We start from the raw sequence: 17,783 nt of genomic DNA, 5'->3' as shown, positions 1-17,783 counted from the left end.
GTCACGTTTCACACCCAGGAAGCTGCTTCTTGATGGGCCAGGGTCTCCAGGGGCGATGGGCATCCACCAGTGACGACTCAGTCCAGCCCTGACTCCCTCACCCAGCACCCCATGCCCTCATGCCCCTGTGTCCAGGTGGCACCCAAGTACAAGACCGAGGCCTTGAGCCTGGTATTCCCTGATTGTCTTCTTCACTCCAGATTGGGAAGAAGAGCCCTGAGCACTGAGCAACTTCATTTTATGAACAAGATGCCACAACAGAGTACAGGTGTCATTTAGGGATAAACACCTTCAGAGAAAGCCTCTGGGTCACACATGATGTGGTGAAAACTAACACAAGACGTAATATTCAGAATGCTAAGAATTGCATTATTAAAAACAAAATAAAAATATTTAAAATATTAACAGAGAAAAATAATTAAAAAAATATTATATCATCTTCCAAAATACCCTTTTATTTCTGTTAGGATTATTATCAATGATAACGTTATGATAGCACTAGTAAAGATAAAAATGAAATAACATAATATGAATCAAAATTCCACATTATTAGAAATACATCTTCTGAACACATCATGGATGCTTAAGAAGCATGTATTGAAACAGTTTCCTCACTGCATCCTTCACCTCTTGGTTCCTCATGTTGTAGATTAGAGGGTTCAGTGCTGGAGGTGACACGGAGTACAGAAGTGCGACCACCAGATCCAAGGATGGCGAGGTAATGGAGGGGGGCTTCAGGTAGGCAAACATGGCAGTACTGACAAACAGGGAGACGATGGTCAGGTGAGGGAGGCACGTGGAAAAGGCTTTGTGTCGGCCCTGCTCAGAGGGCATCCTCAGCACAGCCCTGAAGATTTGCACATAGGACAGCACAATGAAAACAAAAGAACCAAAGGCTCTTTGGTTCTTTTGTTTTAAATAAATAAATAAATAAATGCTAAACACAAGTGCCCCAACTTCCCTGAGGTAGGCATCTGAGCAGGAGAGCTTGAGGATCTGGGGGATTTCACAGAAGAACTGGTCCACAGCATTGCCGTGGCAGAGAGGCAATGAAAATGTAGTGGCCATGTGCAGGACAGCATTGAGAAAGCCACTGCCCCAGGCAGCTGCTGCCATCTGGGCACAAGCTCTGCTGCCCACGAGGCTCCCGTAGTGCAGGGGCTTGCAGATGGCAACATAGCGGTCATACGCCATGACAGTGAGAAGGTAATATTCTGCTCCAGCCAAGAAGACAAAAAAGAAGACCTGTGCAGCACATCCTTGATAGGAGATGGCCCTGGTGTCCCAGAAGGCATTGGCCATGGCTTTGGGCAGAGTGGTGGAGATGCAGCCCACATCGAGAAGGGCAAGGTTGAGGAGGAAGAAGTACATGGGGGTGTGGAGGCGGTGGTGGCAGGCTACGGCACTGAGGATGAGGCCGTTGCCCAGGAGGGCAGCCAGGTAGATGCCCAGGAAGAGTGCGAAGTGCAGGAGCTGCAGCTCGTGCATGTCTGCGAATGCCAGCAGGAGGAACTCTCTCACAGAGTTGCTGTTGGGCATTTGCTTGTTTTGTTTATGTTCTGCTAAAGAAACAGAAATAGATTGATAATATATCAGGATTATCTGAGAAAAAAAACGTTTCCATTTTTCAATTAAACCTCTCAAAGCATTTGCCGAACTGCATGTAGACAGTTGGCAGTTCCTTTTCCTTCATTGGTTTCAGTTGTTCTCTGCTGGCGTGTCCTTGAGCTGCAAGGCAATTGCACTAAGGAGGTTCTCCTGAGAAGAACCTGGACACTGCTGAGAGCAGAGGAATCCAGGCTCAAAGTGCACATCTCCAGACCCCTCACCCTGGCCCCATACCCCCCTTTCCCCAAGCACATTGAATGCCAGCGTGCTGCTGCCAGGGGAGGCAAGGCCAGGGAGGGACAGACGGACACTCAGCAGACCCTCCTGTGCTGCAGCTCTGCCTGCAGAGGAGGCAGCTCCTGCTGGGGACACCGGGGGCTTGAGGGCAGAGGCTGTGCTGGTGGGAGAGGAGAGCAGGGGGTGTCCCAGGGAAGGCGCCTGCCCTGCAGGGGATGGCAGGAAGGTGCCTGAGCCCTCCTTTGCACAGCATTTCTGGCAGCAGCTCCCTCTCACCGCCTGCCCTGCTCATATCTCTACTGCCTTCCTATGTCCCTGCTGGAAGCAGGATCTCTTTCCCCACGTATCTTCCATGTCCTTGCTCACAGACCCCATCCCACAAGCTGTGCGCTTCCTGAGTACAGGACATCACAGGGGTTGCAGCTCCTGAAGACCTGATAAGCCCTGAGGGAGACAAAAAATGTTATTGTTTCAGTCCTTAGGCTGAGGCGCCTGAAGGGATTTGATCACGTTAATTGCTGCCATGTTTTTCTCTCCCTGCAATACTCTTGGAGTCTAAGTCTCCTGCACAATCCAGACCATTCTTTATCATGAAACCTGCCTCTCCTCCGCACCAAGAATCTGAAAGCACAGAATCCAAGCAAGTCTTCCATATCAGATAAACCATGCCTCGGTCTTCCTATTAAAATGCCCCCTCAAAAATACCATTCTCTAAAACATCTTCTATGCCACATTACAGGTAGAATAAGACCCACCCTGGCAGATGCTATCAGCCATCGGATGTGCCAGCTGTAGAAGACCCCTCTGGCAACCCCACCTGCAGTGCCCTGCTGCCAGAGCCTCACAGTGTCAAAAGCCTGCAGATGTGTCCTGCCACACGCTGCCCTCTGTTGTTGCGCTCCTCAGTGCCTCCAAGCCCTCTCTCCTTCTCTCCTCTCTGTGTGCCAGCTGCAGTCAGAGCCCCCAGCCCTGCTGCGCTGTGCAGAGGAGCTGCTCCTGGGCACAGCTGTCTCTCTGCACCAAGGCCCTCTTGCCACAAGCTCTCTCTGTCCCATGAGCCCGGTCCAGCTCAGCAGCACAGCACCAGCCCAAGGCACTGCAATCACCCCTCTGGGGGCTTTGCTGATGAGCCCACGAACCTCAGGCACTCAGAGACAATTGAAGACATCTCTCCAGAAGTCCAAGTCAGAGGCAAGTTTCCTGCAGTGTCCCCCTGAGGGCCAGCACTGACACAGCCTCCCTTGGATCTCATTAGAGCAGAACCCTGGAGGCAGTGAGGACAAGGAGACAAAGGCGGTGTGAAGATGACACTGATGTGTAGGAAAACTGGATGTGTGTCACCAAGCACAAGGGCCAGGCCTTGACCCCAAGTGCTTCGGAAGGGAGATCCTTTCCTTGACAGGTTGCTCAGGGCTCTTTGTGGGGCAGTAGGAGATGGGGATGTGCATTGCCAAGTGCAGGAGAATGGTATGACCCCTGCCTGGTTCATGGGTGTGGGTGAGGAGGCTGTGAAGCCCTGGTTCCTCAATGATAAGCTGTCTTCTCCTCATAGGCCTCAGTGGCAGAGAAAACAGCCATAGGCATGGACACAAAGACCTGGTCCTGTTGGGACTTCCAGCTTTGTCACAGCCCTATTTCCTGTCTATACATGGCTTTCTAGGGACTCCGAGACCTCCACACCTTTCCTTTTTGGCTGCAGACCCTTATCTCTGTTGTGTCACAGCAGATCTGAGCTGAGCGTGATAACTCAGATCTTCTTGGTGGCCATGCTCCTCGTAATACAGCTCTGTAGGAAGCTGGCCTGGTTCCTTGTGAGCAGGCACCACTGCTCTCTGGCATCCCTCGTGGTGCCCAGGGCCTCCTCCTCCTGGGCACTGCTCACTCAACAGGGTCCCAGTCTGCCCTGATGTGTGGGGTTCCTCTTCCTCTGGTACAGGACTGGGCTCTTCTCTATGTTAAAGTTAAGGGTTTTCTGAAGTCAAAATCCTGCAGATTCTCAAGGTTCACCCACATTGATGCTCCATTCTATCAGCTGTTAATGTCAGCAGGCAGACAGTTCAACCTTCGTGTAATTGTGCTATATCTGACCAGACAGCAGCAGCAGCAAGAGTTGCAGGGAAATTTGGATAATTCAGGAGTAACCAGCTAAATGGCATTGCAGCACAGTCACAGAAGGTAGGGGACGGAAGGCTGTCAGGTTCCACATTTGCTGTGCTTTCTTCTCATGCATGCTGTCAGTTTCTCTTTAGTCATGTCCTGAATGTTATGGGGCTGTGCAGGTCAAAACTGTACGGGCCAAAGCCCAGCTGGAGCTCAATCCATCTATTACTGTCAAAGACAAATAAAAAAATAAAATAAAATAAGATAAATATTATATAAATAGTATAAATGAAGGAGGATTAGGGAGAATCATAATCCTTTATTGGATTTTGGGGGGAAAACCCAGTGACAAGGGATGAGGTAAAGGCTGAGACACTTAATGCCTTCTTTGCCTCTGTTATTAGCAGCAAGACCAGTTGTTCCCCTGGACATTTCTTCCTCCTCATGGCCAGTGCCAACCTTCCTGGAACACTTTGTGGCATTTTTTTCTCTCCTGCTCTTTTCTACTACCAAAGGAAGCTCCATCAGGGTGGAAACCACTCCTGAAGCAGGCATCCCAACCCAGCAGGCTCCTTGTGGCCTCTCAGCCAAGCAGACACAAGTCACCTCAGCAGCAGCTTCCAAGCCAAGGGCCTGCTGCTGGCCTTGAAGCTTCTTGGCTAGACACAGCCAAGCCTTGTGCCTGCTGCTGTGTAGTCATGGACTCAAGCAGAAGGGACAGGACAACCCATCTGGGGGCCTTCTTTCTGCCTGGGTCCCTCTGGCTCTGGAGGCAGAGGGGATCCCCCAGTCAGCATGCCAAGCAGGTGCCTTGTGCTGGCCTAGCAGGGCCACTGCCAGATGTCAGCCCAAAAGTGCAGCTCCCAAGTCTATGTCAAGGGTGACCTGCCACCTCCAGACACAAGTGACCTCACAGTCCCTTTGTGTGACATGTTCCTGCTGCTGCCCTATCATGTGCAGAGACAGAAGTGACCTCACAGTCCCTGCCACAGTCACATTCCTCCTGCTGGGACAGGAGATCCTGAGGTGGAGCTGAATTTCTCTAGCCCCCTTGGTATCTCTTTTTACTTTCTGGGTTAGAGATTAAGCGAAGTTTTAGTGGGAGTGTTTGGTGTTCTGTTTGTGCTGTCACGTCTGTAATTGAGGTATGGACAAGCTCTGTGGTTTACGGGTGTTTTACCTCTGCAAAGGAGTTTAGGGTTAAATAGAGCATTTTAATGTTAGTGTCAAGGGAAGGGATTACGGTTATCAAGAAAGAAAATTGATTCCTTTCAGAGTGTTGTAGTAGCATTTAGGTTTAAGCATTAAAATGACTGGCTCGAGTAAGGTAAGGTCCATATGTGACTGTTTTAAGTCAGTGTTACTGCACTACTGGCATTGCATGAATGCTCTTACCTCTATGAAATAAATAATTTCTGCTGGCCGTGCTCCTATTTCCACCCCAAAATCTCATGTCTCTTGTTCAGGCTGCTCCTGACCTCCCCATATCTTCCTGGGATCAGCTTTCTGATGGCATTTACCATCTCAGTGTATCTGTCTCACCTCTGTTGGCTCCTCCATTCCTGAGAAGGAAGCAGCGTTGTACTCAGGACGGAAAAGGACACAAAGATCTTTAGGCGCATCCTGCACAATGTGCCCATCAGCTCTGCACCTCCACAAAATCATGCTTCCGACCTACATGTTTTGTTTCCCAAATGGCTTCTGTGGATCCAGGGTTACTTTTCTCAGGCCCTCTCACATGTTTCAGTTTTGGATGTCCAGGGATGGGATAAGGAAAGCCAAGGCATGGATGGAACTGATCTTCTCAAGGGATGCAAGTAATAATAGGAAGAGATCCTATAGGTACATTGCTCAGAAAAGAAAGGCCAAGGAGATTGTACCCCCTCTGATGGATGAGAAAGGTGAACTGGTAATGACAGACATGGAGAAGGCTGAGGGACTCAACAACATCTTTGCCTCAGTCTTCCCTGACAGTCAGGCTTCCCAAGTCTTTCACTTCCCTGAACCTATAGATGGAGGCTGGGGGGCAAAGTCCCTCCTGCTCTAAGTAAAGAGGAGGTCTGAGTCCACCTGAAGAAACTGAGCACATGCAAGTCTATGGGGCCTGATGACATGCATCCCAGGGTCCTGAGGGAACTGGCTGATGTAGTCGTCAAGCCTCTCTCCATCATATTTGAAGAGTCCTGGCAGTCAGGTGAACTCCCTGCTGGCTGGAAAAAGGGAAATATCACTCCCATTTATAAAAAGGGTAGAAATGAGAACCCATGGGACTACTGAATGGTCAGCCTCACCCCTGTGCCTGGCAAGATCATGGAGAAGATCCTCCTGGAATCGATGTCAAGGCACATGCAAGACAAAGAGGTGATCTCAGACAGCCAGAATGGCTTCACGAAAGAGGAAATCATGCCTGAACAGTGTGATGGCTTTCTACATTGGAGTGATCACATCAGACAACAACAGAAGACCGACCTCTGTCATCTACTTGGACTTCTGTAAGACCATTGACACTGTCCCACATGACATCCTTGTCTCTAAATTGGAGAGATACACATTTGATGGGTGCACCATTCAGTGGATAAGGAGTTAGCTTGACGGTCACACCCTGAGCATGGTGCTCAATGGCTCTATGTCCAAGTGGAGGCTGGTGACAAGTGTTGTACCTCAAGGGTCTGTCCTGGGACTGGTGCTGTTTAATATCTTTATTTATGACAGACTGTGAGATCGAGAGTGAGACAGTACATTCTGCGCTTGTATAACAGAAGGTCAACTGCATGCTTCTGGCCTTTACAGTCCCTATCTGTGCCACATTACTCCTGCAGGTCTGTCACCTCCAGAGACAGAAGTGACCTCACAGCCTCCTTCACATCTACATGCCTACTGCATGCCCAACAGATCCTGAGGTACACCTGATCCCATCACATCATTCCTGTCTAGCTCCTCCTTCTGGCCTGTGATCTGATCACATACCTGTCACCTCACATGCCTCTTCCACTGCTGTGGGACTGCTGCAGGACCTCACAGTCCCTGCCCTACCCCAAGCATATAAACCATATAAGGTAGGGGTAGGAGTGGGGTTGAGGCTGAGATGTGCTGTGTGCATGGTGGAGGGCTATGAGGGTTAGATGATCAGGTTAATGTTTAGGAATAAGAGGTCACATGCCAGGGTTAAAGGAATGGCAAGGGCTTCAAGGAATTGTTTGGTGTTGTGCCTAAGGATCCTGCACAGGGTTTAGAATAAGGGCAAGCTTTGAGGACTTCAGTTTAGGCCTGGTTTGGGGCCTAAGGCTTTTGATTTTTTTTTTTTTCTTCATATTGGTCTCTTATTATATTCAGAAGATATTGTTTCTGATATAAATAATATATTTCTTATCCTCCTACTTGTTAATCATTTTGTTGTTACTCATTTACAGGAAACATGGCAGTTTCCTGTAAAAATACACCCAATAAGGAAGTCATAAGAAGTTCATTGCGCTCAGGTCCTCTCTCTTCCCATCTCCTCTGCAGCTGGTCTCAGCACCGCCACAATTCAGGAGGGGCTCAGGGCCAAGAGCCCAGCTGACACATGCAGGAGCAGCCCCGGTGGCCCTCGGGGCTGCCCCTCCCTGCCCGCTGGGCTCTGCCTCTCTGCTGCCTTTGGGTCGGGGCTGCTGCTTCCCTGGAGCCATGACCATGGCCAGCAGCAGGATGTGGCTGCTCTCTTTTGGCTTCCACATTGTGCTTCCTTTTTTCTGGGTAAGCCCTGATATCTCATGTACCTTGGTGACAGTCCTGTTGTCTCTACAGTGGCATCCCTGTGGCTGCAGGCAGCAGCAGGCACTGTGCAGCCCTGGGTCACAGCTGCCTCCCTGCTAGCACCACAGTAACAAAAGCGGCTGCTGAAGGCAAACCCAGGAGCCTAGAAACCAAGGGGCTGTTCCCTGCTCTGGGGGTTCTTCATGGAGTGAAGGACACAGGCTGAAAGTTCCAGGGTGGTCCCTGAGGAACCAAGGGCAGGACCAAGAGCTTCCATTATGGCAGAACTTGCCTAAGGAGATGACAACTGATCTTAAATTTATCTGCATGGGACTGCACCCCCTGCAGTGGGGCAGATGGCAGATTGCAGCCTGGAGAGGAATCTGGAGCTGCCAGGAGATGGCAGGGGATCTGCAGGGACAATGTACTCAGTGGGTAGCGATTAGAACCTCATAAAATGTGTGACCATCCAAAGAAGGGTCTGGTAAAGGAAAAGGGGAATCTGAGGAGTCCATGGGCTAAAGGAGGGCTCTGCAATGCCACAAGAGGTGTTGAAGAGCCAGCAGGCAAAGGCCCATAAGACTGCAGAGTAACTGAGGATAAGCATTTTGAAGTGCCGTGGGCAAGATCTGGTGCAGCACTCGCCTGTCATTTGTGCCCTTAGAGACACCCCATGGCTCTGCCCAGCACTGCCCTGTGCTGCTGAGCCATCAGGGCAGATGGAAAAGGCTCAGCAGCAGAGATCCCCATGGATGTAGGTCTGCTGCCCACCCTGAGCAACACGGGCAGGGGGGGAGACCCGCGGGGGTCCCAGGGCACCACAGCCCCTGGCTCTCACAGCAGCACCACCAGCTTGGGGCCCTGCAGGGAGCACGGAGAAGGAAGCAGCAATGGCCAGCCAGGCTAGCACAGACACACTGCCCTGGGCAAGGCTCTCTGGGAGCAGGGATGGCCCTGGGGAAGAGCAGGGCAGCATTGCTGGGCCGGCACTGATGGGGAAAGGGCAAAGGGAAAGCTCTTTGTGCAGGCCCCTGCTCGGGGCAGGCTGCTCTGTGGCTGGGCCAGGCCTCTTGTGCTGGCCTGGGGAGCGGGGCTGGCCCTGCGGGGCACAGGCACTGTGTGCTGGGGATCTGCCAGGCAGGAGAGCAGGGCTCCTGCAGCTTCACGGACCTCCATCTCCTGGCACCATGGACACCTCCTTGCTCCATGCATCCAGCAGATAAACACCTATCGGCCACCTGCTTTCTCTTCTTCTAGAGGAACTGGGGACAGAATAGCAAAACCAAGTAAAACTCACAAATTGTGAGCCACAGAAGGCCCTGATGCTGTGCAAGAAATGCTCAAAAACAGCAACCACAACTGTGGGTGACCATCACTGGTCACACAACCAAAACACTGTACCACAAGGGGCTGCTTTGCATAGAGTAACTCTGTCCCAGCCACAGCCAGTACAGGGCCCCTGACGGACAAGAAGACTCCCTCTAAGCTCGGGAAGGAGCCAGGAAGGTGCTAATAAGCACCAGGACAATTGAGGAAGCCCAAAGGCCCTTCTGAAGGGTCACTGAGTGCCACCTGAGAGGCAGTGCTGGGCAGTGGGGAGGGCCAGGAGAAAGACTTGTGAGAAGGCTGTGAGAAACAGAGACACTCAGGGCTTTAGCAGCTGTCTGTGGATGGAGTAGGAGGATGAGGTCACTCCTGGGACTGGGGCAGGGCTGAAGGGCCCTGCGTGAAGCTGGGCTGATGGAGAAGTGTCCACCTTGCATGTGTGCCTCAGCCTGGGAGCAGGGGCCTGCTTGCGGTGCAGGATGGCTGGGCTGTGCTCAGCCATGCCCCAGGAAATGACCTTGCTCTCTTCTTCCCTACCACTCCCCACATGGGGCAGGCCCTCAGGAAACACCCCTGAGCCTGGAGATGCACCAACCTGCTGCGCTGAGGTGCCACTACTGCAGGGGAAGAGGGGAGGGTTGGAGAGACACATGGGGCCTGCGGGCAAGAGTGGTGTGGCCTGGGGAAGTGAGTGCCTGGGAAAAGTTACCCTGGAGCCATAGGAGCCATTCTGGAAAGGAAACTTGTAGGCAGGCACCGCACTTTTGTGGCACTGCAGAGCTGCTGGGCACATTGTGCAGGGTGCTCTGATGGACTTTTGTGTCCTTTTCCATCATGTCTTAAGTGGCGCTTTTCTCAGGAATAGAGTAGCCAACAGAGCACTGACAGATAGACTAAGATCATGAAAGGCATCATAAGCATGCCCCTAAAAAGATAACTGATATGGGGAAATCAGGAGAAGCCTGGCCAGGAGAAATGTGAGACTGAGAGGAGGGAATAGGGGCTTGGCCAGCTAAAATTAAGGATTTTGTAGAGGTAAGAGGGTTCAGGTTATGCAGATGCAGATGTAACCGTGACTTAAAATAGTCATACAAGGCTATTCCCCAGCTTCAACCTGTAAAGTTAATTCCTAAACCTAAATGCTACTCAGCACCCTGACAGGAATCCACTACTCTAATGAGTGATCACAACGTATCCCTAGAAGACAAAATTCAGACCAGAGCCGCTTCCCCTAGCTCTTACTCTCTTAATCACTCTGATGTCAGCCCTTAATACTAGCACTAAAATTGCCTTTTTAACACTAGAAAACTGCTTAAGAGACCTAATCCAAACCCTAACTCCGAATGAATGTGAGGGGCCATGGATCTGATCAGCTTGTGGGCCACAAGGAGGAGATGGGTGGGAATGCTCTGAGGAGCTCAGCTCTGCCTCAGCATCTCCTGCCCCAGCAGGAGCAATGTGACTGTGGCAGGGACTGTGAGGTCACTTCTGTCTCTGCACTTGATAGGGCAGCAGCAGCAACGTGTCACGCAAAGGGACTGTGAGGTCACTTCTGTCTGGAGGTGGCAGGTCAGCCTTGACTTCTCCCTGGGAGCTGCACTTTTGGGCTGACATCTGGCAGTGGCCCTGCTAGGCCAGCAGAAGGCACCTGCTTGGCATGCTGACTGGGGGATCCCCTCTGCCTCCAGAGCCAGGAGAACCCAGGCAGAAAGGAGACCCCCAGATGGGTTGTCCTGTCCCTTCTGCTTGAGTCCATGAGTGGGCAGCAGCAGGCACAAGGCTTGGCTGTGTGTAGCCAAGAAGCTGCAAGGCCAGCAGCAGGCCCCTGGCTTGGAAGCTGCTGCTGAGGTGACTTGTGTCTGGTTGGCTGAGAGGCCGCAAGGAGCCTGCTGGGTTGGGATGCCTACTTCAGGAGTGGTTTCCACCCTCATGGAGCTTTCTTTGGCAGTAGGAAAGAGCAGAAGAAAAAACTTCTACACAGTGCACCTTGGAAGTTAAACATTGGCCACAAGGAGGAAGAAATGTCCCTCAAAGGGTCATGCTGTGGTGCCAGAGGTCACCCTCTGATAAGACCATGGCTTTGTCTTTCAAGGAACGTCTGGTGAGGTCTGACTAGACATGGGTGAAAGCAAGGGATGAAAGCAACGTGGTGAACAGAGATGGGTGTCTGCAGACTGCAAGGAAATAGTTCAGACTGTGGCACATGATAGGAAAGCCTGTAGAGGGGAAGGCAGAGGGTGCTGGTAGAAATGGCAGGTCCAACAGCCCTGAAATTTCTGTCCTCTTGGCTAGAGCTTAGGAGGAAATATGTTATTGTTATATTCATTGTGATGAGGCCTCATCGATTCCTTGCAACCCTGTGCAGCACCACGGAGGTGTGACACCAGTGTTGTTCTCATGGCATCACACTGCCCACCACATCCCACAGGTCCCAGGAAGAGCCCTGAGATGGACATAGGGGTGCAGGATCTCCCCTCACAGTTCCAGGGGTCAGGCCTTGGCTCTTCTGCTTCACTAAAACCAACCAAGACTTTTCTCAGCACAGTGCTTTGCCTGTCTGTAACCATGGCCTCCAATTATCTGCCCTAACAAGGCCCTGGGGAGGCTTTGTTAGGAACAGTCCTCAGTGGGGCCCATTAATACTCCAAGTCACTTCAGCTTTTCCTCCTGACTTTACTTGCTAAAGCAGTTGCATCATTCTCCTCTCAGTACCTGAGCTTCATAGACTGAGCACCAAAATACACCATGGAACTCATTAAAATGCAGAAACTCCTAACATCTCCTCCATAGTTTTCTTCAAGTCTTCACAGCTTTTGCACCTAATTGCAGAACTTGCATGCTGTAGTTAAGGAAGAAGTTTTCAAAAAGCACCTAGTAAGAAACCTTTTCTAGTTTTAAAGGTTGATTTTTGCTGCATTTCAATTTTGAACATCATTCTTCTCTTGCTATTGATCCAGGGTGACTTCTTTGGAGACCTCCATAGGGAGGAAAAGCAGAGTCTGGAGGTCTGACACCTCCACTGCCAGCAGTGGTCTTTGTCCCTGTAAATGCAGCCCAGCCCAGCACATGAAACCCTTTCTAAGATAGGTCAGGGGTGCCTTCAGATAAAATAAAATAAATAAAATTAAAATCAAATCAAATCAAATCAAATCAATAAATAATAGAAAATAAAATATAATATAAAATAAATTTGAAATAAAATAAATTCAAAATGACCACTGGAACCTGAGAAGTACAGCCTGAATCTTACTAGAAAACTCGACATCCACGGTCTCTCTTGGGTCTGCTGTGGAAAACTCAGAATGAAAACTAAAGAAAATATTTCTCCAAGTGGCTGTAGCTGTACCCATGAGCTTGGCCTCTTTGGGGACATTGTCCCCTTCCAGCCACGGAAAACTAAATTGAGTAATGTGAAAAGGCCTGCCCAGTCAATAGAGTTGCTATTGACTGGGCAGCTCTTTTCACAAGGCAGCTCTGCCAAAGCCCCACCAGTGGTGCCGTCTTGGAACTTTGAAGTACCTTCTCCTGAAGCAGTCTATGCTGAGGATGCACATAGCCTCTGGGCCAGTCCCAATGGGGTGCTTTTGCCATTCCTTCCCAGTTAGACTCACTTCAGCCTCCAGTACAGTTAACTGTTGGGATCCCCCTGTCACTCCAGAAATACAGGTGGGTTCTACCTCTTTCTAGCTTGATGGCATTAGGGTACACTGTGCACCGGTGCCTAGTAGAGCCTGATACATTTGTGGATCTGATGTGTCAGGCCATTAAATATACCCAGTCCAGTAAACCTGATTGTCCCTTTCCTCCCTGCCTCCCCCTGGCTGGAAGGAGGATCCCTCTAGTCCTTCTCATAGTGTTCATTACCGTGTATAGTCGATGGCCCACTGGAAACACATCCCACCATGGCAGGGGAGAGGGCACTGACAGCCAAGGGATGCGTTTCGGTGCAGGATAGACAAGGAGTCAAGGCAGTGGGGTGGGGGAGGCCAGCAGAAGCAGCCCAAGGGGTGGTGCTGCTTGTGAGGACACGTTTGTGGCAGCAGCCTGAGTGGGCAGCAGCTGTGCGCAGGCGAGGGGAGGCCAGGAAGCGCATGCCAAGAGCGCTCCTGCCAACAGAGCCAAGGCTGGGGCCGAGCCCAAGGGCAGAGGCAGGCCCAGGGCAGGGGGCTGCAAAGGCCATGCTGAGCTCCCTGCCCCTGCAGCAGTCACCCTGGCCCTCAGCAGATGTGCTGGCCGGCTGCACGGGGAGGTGCTGGTGTGCATCAGAGAGCAGCAAGGAGGGCGCTGGAGAGGGCCGGGGCCGGGCGGGTGGCAGAGCCCCATGCAGGGCCTGGCTGGTGGTCCCCTCTGCTGCAGCCTGCACATGCAGCATGGCAGGAGGAGGGCAGGCAGGGTTCATGGCCACCTTGCTGGGGAAGAGCCCTGATCTGGAGGACAATGTTTTCCTGCTCGGAAGGACAAGGAGCTCCGGCTTTGCCCCACGATTTGTGTCTTTACCGTCTCCCTGTGCACCACAGAGCAGAGCCAGGCCCTGGGCCCTTCCTGACATCCCTGCAGGCCCTGGTGATATCAGTTCAGAAGGACATTTGGTTCTCTCCCTATTAGAATAATAAAACCAAATTTGAAATACGTTGCTATGTTTAATTAGATGGAAGACTAGAAACCTTTTATGTCTGATGCTACCTTAGTCACTAACACCTTATCTGTAAGGCCGTACAGAATTGTAACCCAGGATGGAGGAGACGGATAAGATAATCTAGTGCTAGAGTATGTGCCTGTAAAAATAGGTGAGGAACTTGTGATATACAAGCAGTGCTATAGGCTGGGAGATAAGTGGTTGGAAAGCTGCCAGGCAGAGGAGGACCTGGGAGTATTGGTTGATGGTCAGCTGAATATGATCCAGCAGTGTGCCCAGGTGGCCAAGAAGGCCAATGGCATCCTGGCTTGTATCAGAAGCAGTGTGGCCAGCAGGGCTAGGGAGGTGATTGTCCTCCTGTACTCAGCTCTGGTGAGGCCGCACCTCAAGTACTGTGTTCAGTTTTGGGCCCCTCAATACAGGAAAGACATCGAAAGACATCTCTACAAGAAGGACATGGAGGTGCTTGAGCGAGTCCAGAGAAGGGCGACCAGACTGAGCACTTGAGCTCTGGTCAGTCCACCTCAGGCACAACATGGTGCTCAGCAGTAAATATTGGGGCCATCTTTCCAAGTTAAGGTTACAGTTTCTCAGAGACTGGCAGTACAGTGGTCTGCTTGTGGGAATTGAAAAGTTACTAAATATTCCTCATGTTTGGGGTTGGAATATCTTTTTCTTTCATTTTTCTTTTCCTTTCCCTTACTTATGTGTCTATCTCTCTGAGTTTTTATGGTTTTGTTTTGTTTTCTTTTCTTTTGTTTTGTTTTCCCCTTCTCCCTCTAGATGTATTTCCTCCTCTCCCTCTAGAGGAGGAGGAAGCAGGCAGCTCATACATGTGTAGTGTCTGCTTGGGGTGAGCAAGGAGGAGTCTGGCTATGGTGACAGGAAATGGAGGTCTGTGAAGCTGCAGGAGCCCTGCTCTCTTGCCTGGCAGATCCCCAGCACACAGTGCCTGTGCCCCGCAGGGCCAGCCCCAGTCCCCAGGCCAGCACAAGAGGCCTGGCCCAGCCACAGAGCAGCCTGCCCCGAGCAGGGGCCTGCACAAAGAGCTTTCTCCTTCTCATTTCTGCTTTTATACAGGCCCAGCAATGCTGCCCTGCTCTTCCCTAGGGCCATCCCTGCTCCCAGAGAGCCTTGCCCAGGGCAGTGTGTCCGTGCTGGCCAGGTCAGCCATTGCTGCTTCCTGCCCTGTGCTCCCCACAGAGCCCCAAGCTGGCGGTGCTGCTGTGAGAGCCAGGGGCTGTGGTGCCCTGGGATCCCCGGGGGTCTCCCTCCCTGCCCATGCTGCTCAGGGTGGGCTGGAGACCTATGTCCATGGGGATCTCTGCTGCTGAGCCCCTTTCCATCTGCCCTGATGGCTCAGCTGCACAGGGCAGTGCTGGGCAGGGCCATGGGGTGTCTCTAAGGGCACAAAGGGCAGGCGAGTGCTGCACCAGACCTGGTCCATGAGGCCTCAAGAAGGTTATCCTCAATTATTCTACACTCTTAGAGGTCTCTGTCCGCTGGCTCTTCAGCACCACTCCTGGCATGGCAGAGCTGTCCTTATCCCATGGACTCCTCAGATTCCCTTTTTTCTTTACGAAACTCTTCTTTGGATGGCCATTAATTTTATGGGATTCTAATCCCTACCAACTCAGCGTTGCATGTTCTCCCTGCAGATCCCCTGACATCTCCTGGCAGCTCCAGATTCCTCTCCAGGCTGACAGTGGCCATGAGCCCCACTGCAGGGGGGCAGTGACATGCAGATGAGTCCAAGACCAGTTGTTGTCAGGTGCTGCCATAAAGCTCTTGGTCAGGCCCTTGGTCCCTCACAGACTGCCCTTGGACTTTAAGTCTATGTCCTTCACTCCACAAAGTCCCAAATAGAACCCCATTTGTTGCTGTGGTGCTAGCCGGGAGGCAGCTGTGACTCAGGGCTGCACAGTGCCTGCTGCTGCCTGCAGGGACAGGGATGCCACTGTAGAGACAACAGGACTGTCACCAAGGTACATGAGATATCAGGGCTTACCCAGAAAAACAAAAAAAGAAGCACAATGTGGAAGCAAAAAGAGAGCAGCAGTGAAAAGGCCACGTCCTGCTGCTGGCCATGGCCATGGCTCCAGGGAAGCAGCAGCCCTGACCCGAAGGCAGCAGAGAGGCAGAGCCCAGCAGGCAGTGAGGGGCAGCCCCAAGAACCACCAGGGCTGCTCCTGCATGTGGCAGCTGGGCTCTTGGTCCTGAGCCCCTCCTGCGTGCTGGGGCTGCTCCCCCAGCTCCTGAGGAGATGGCAAGAGAGATGGCAGCTGAGACCAATCAGGTTCTAACAGCTTCTCAATTGTCTTTATCTAGAAGGCAGGCATGGTTCTACAGGTACATGAGATATTTTTGTGAAAAAAAAATAAAAATAATTAAAAGATTTGAAAATAAAGATACCATTATAAAATGAAAATCTAATAATGCAGTATAATATATTACAAAAGAAGTATAGCAAAAGAATATTCTAACAATTTTTTAGAAAAACAGTGAGTCCTGGCTGGATTGGGGGCTTCAATATTACTGACGAAGGAACATGTATCCGAAGAGTTTCCACAAGGCATCCTTGAGCTGCTGGTTCCTCATGCTGTAGATGAGGGGGTTCAGTGCTGGAGGCAACACTGAGTACAATAATGACACCACCAGGTCCAAGGATGGCGAAGAGATGGAGGGGGGCTTCAAGTAGACAAATATGGCAGTACTGACAAACAGGGAGACCACGACAAGGTGAGGGAGGCACGTGGAAAAGGCTTTGTGCCGGCCCTGCTCAGAGGGCATCCTCAGTACTGCCCTGAAGATCTGCACATATGACGCCACAATGAAAATAAAACAAACAAATGCTAACAAAATGCTAAATAGAATTGCCCAAACTTCTCTGAGATAGGAATCTGAGCAGGAGAGCTTGAGGATGTGGGGGATTTCACAGAAGAACTGGTCCACAGCATTGCCTTGGCAGAGGGGCAGGGAAAATGTGTTGGCCGTGTGCAGGACAGCATTGAGAAAGCCACTGCCCCAGGCAGCTGCTGCCATCTGGGCACAAGCTCTGCTGCCCACGAGGCTCCCGTAGTGCAGGGGCTTGCAGATGGCGACGTAGCGGTCATAGGCCATGATGGTGAGAAGGAAATACTCCGATGACATCAACAAGACAAAGAGAAAAACCTGTGCAGCACATGCTTCATAGGAGATGTCCCTGGTGTCCCAGAGGGCATTGGCCATGGCTTTGGGCAGAGTGGTGGAGATGCAGCCCAAGTCGAGGAGGGCGAGGTTGAGGAGGAAGAAGTACATGGGGGTGTGGAGGCGGTGGTCGCAGGCTACAGCGCTGAGGATGAGGCCGTTGCCCAGGAGGGCAGCCAGGTAGATGCCCAGCAAGAGCGCGAAGTGCAGGAGCTGCAGCTCACGCGTGTCTGCGAATGGCAGCAGGAGGAACTCACTCACAGAGCTGATGTTGGGCATTTGCTGGCATTGGACACAGTTGTCTGTTGAAGAAAAAAGACAGAACAAAGTTAGAGGAGGCTTCTCTGAGGAAAACCTATTGCAAGTGTTGGAGCACTCCGCTGCCTGAGCCTGTCTTTGCAGGAGAACCTTTCCACAGCTCTCTTGCTTGAGCTTGCAGAGGAGTCCATGCTGCTGTTTACAAGGGGAAGCAGGAATATGGGGTAAACTCTCGTTCAGTCCACTGATCAGGTCACTGGAATTTACAGTGCTGTTTCAAACAATGCATCCCAATGCAGAACAGGGATTCAGATGCCACTGCTGAACACTTTCTTTCTCAGATGCCCTGTGTCAGCCCTCTGTAAGCTGCAGGACCACCACACTCAAGTGTTTCCCTGAGATGGAACTGGAGAAAGCTGAGAGCAAAGAAGCCACAGTCCAAGTGCAGCTGGACAGAAACCTCACCTTGTCTGTGCATTGTGAGCAAGTTCTCAGCTCTTCCCTCCTAGCAAGAGGTGTAGAGGTCATTGCACTTATTGCACCTCATTGCAGCTGCCCACAGACAGCCATCAAGACGCAAGGCCATGGTGTTAGGATGGAGGTGTCTTCTCCTTGGGGCACCTGGATAACACAAGGATGCCACAAGAGAGCTGCATCCTGCTGGAGAGCAGCCTGCAGCCAGGAGGATGCCCCAGAGACA

The 17,783-nt window shown here is 51.5% G+C and overlaps 2 protein-coding genes across 2 annotated transcripts; both read right to left on the bottom strand.

The window, feature by feature from the left end:
• Positions 1-573: 573 nt before the first annotated feature.
• LOC116501301 (olfactory receptor 14C36-like) lies at positions 574-1,539 on the bottom strand. Its single transcript, XM_032206820.1, has one exon. It carries the CDS (start codon positions 1,537-1,539, stop codon positions 574-576), a length of 966 nt encoding a protein of 321 aa, XP_032062711.1.
• A 14,632-nt stretch (positions 1,540-16,171) lies between these two features.
• LOC116501422 (olfactory receptor 14C36-like) lies at positions 16,172-17,104 on the bottom strand. The gene has a single exon (XM_032206973.1). The coding sequence runs from the start codon at positions 17,102-17,104 to the stop codon at positions 16,172-16,174; it is 933 nt and encodes a 310-aa protein (XP_032062864.1).
• Positions 17,105-17,783: the final 679 nt, after the last annotated feature.

The sequence above is a fragment of the Aythya fuligula genome, chromosome W (assembly GCF_009819795.1).
Source record: "Aythya fuligula isolate bAytFul2 chromosome W, bAytFul2.pri, whole genome shotgun sequence".
NCBI lineage: Eukaryota > Metazoa > Chordata > Aves > Anseriformes > Anatidae > Aythya > Aythya fuligula.
This window is presented reverse-complemented; position numbering and strand designations above follow the sequence as displayed.

What these genes read in the sequence shown, in the direction of transcription:
- LOC116501422 (XM_032206973.1), bottom strand. Translation starts at nt 17,104, where the DNA reads ATGCCCAACATCAGCTCTGTGAGTGAGTTCCTCCTGCTGCCATTCGCA.
- LOC116501301 (XM_032206820.1), bottom strand. Translation starts at nt 1,539, where the DNA reads ATGCCCAACAGCAACTCTGTGAGAGAGTTCCTCCTGCTGGCATTCGCA.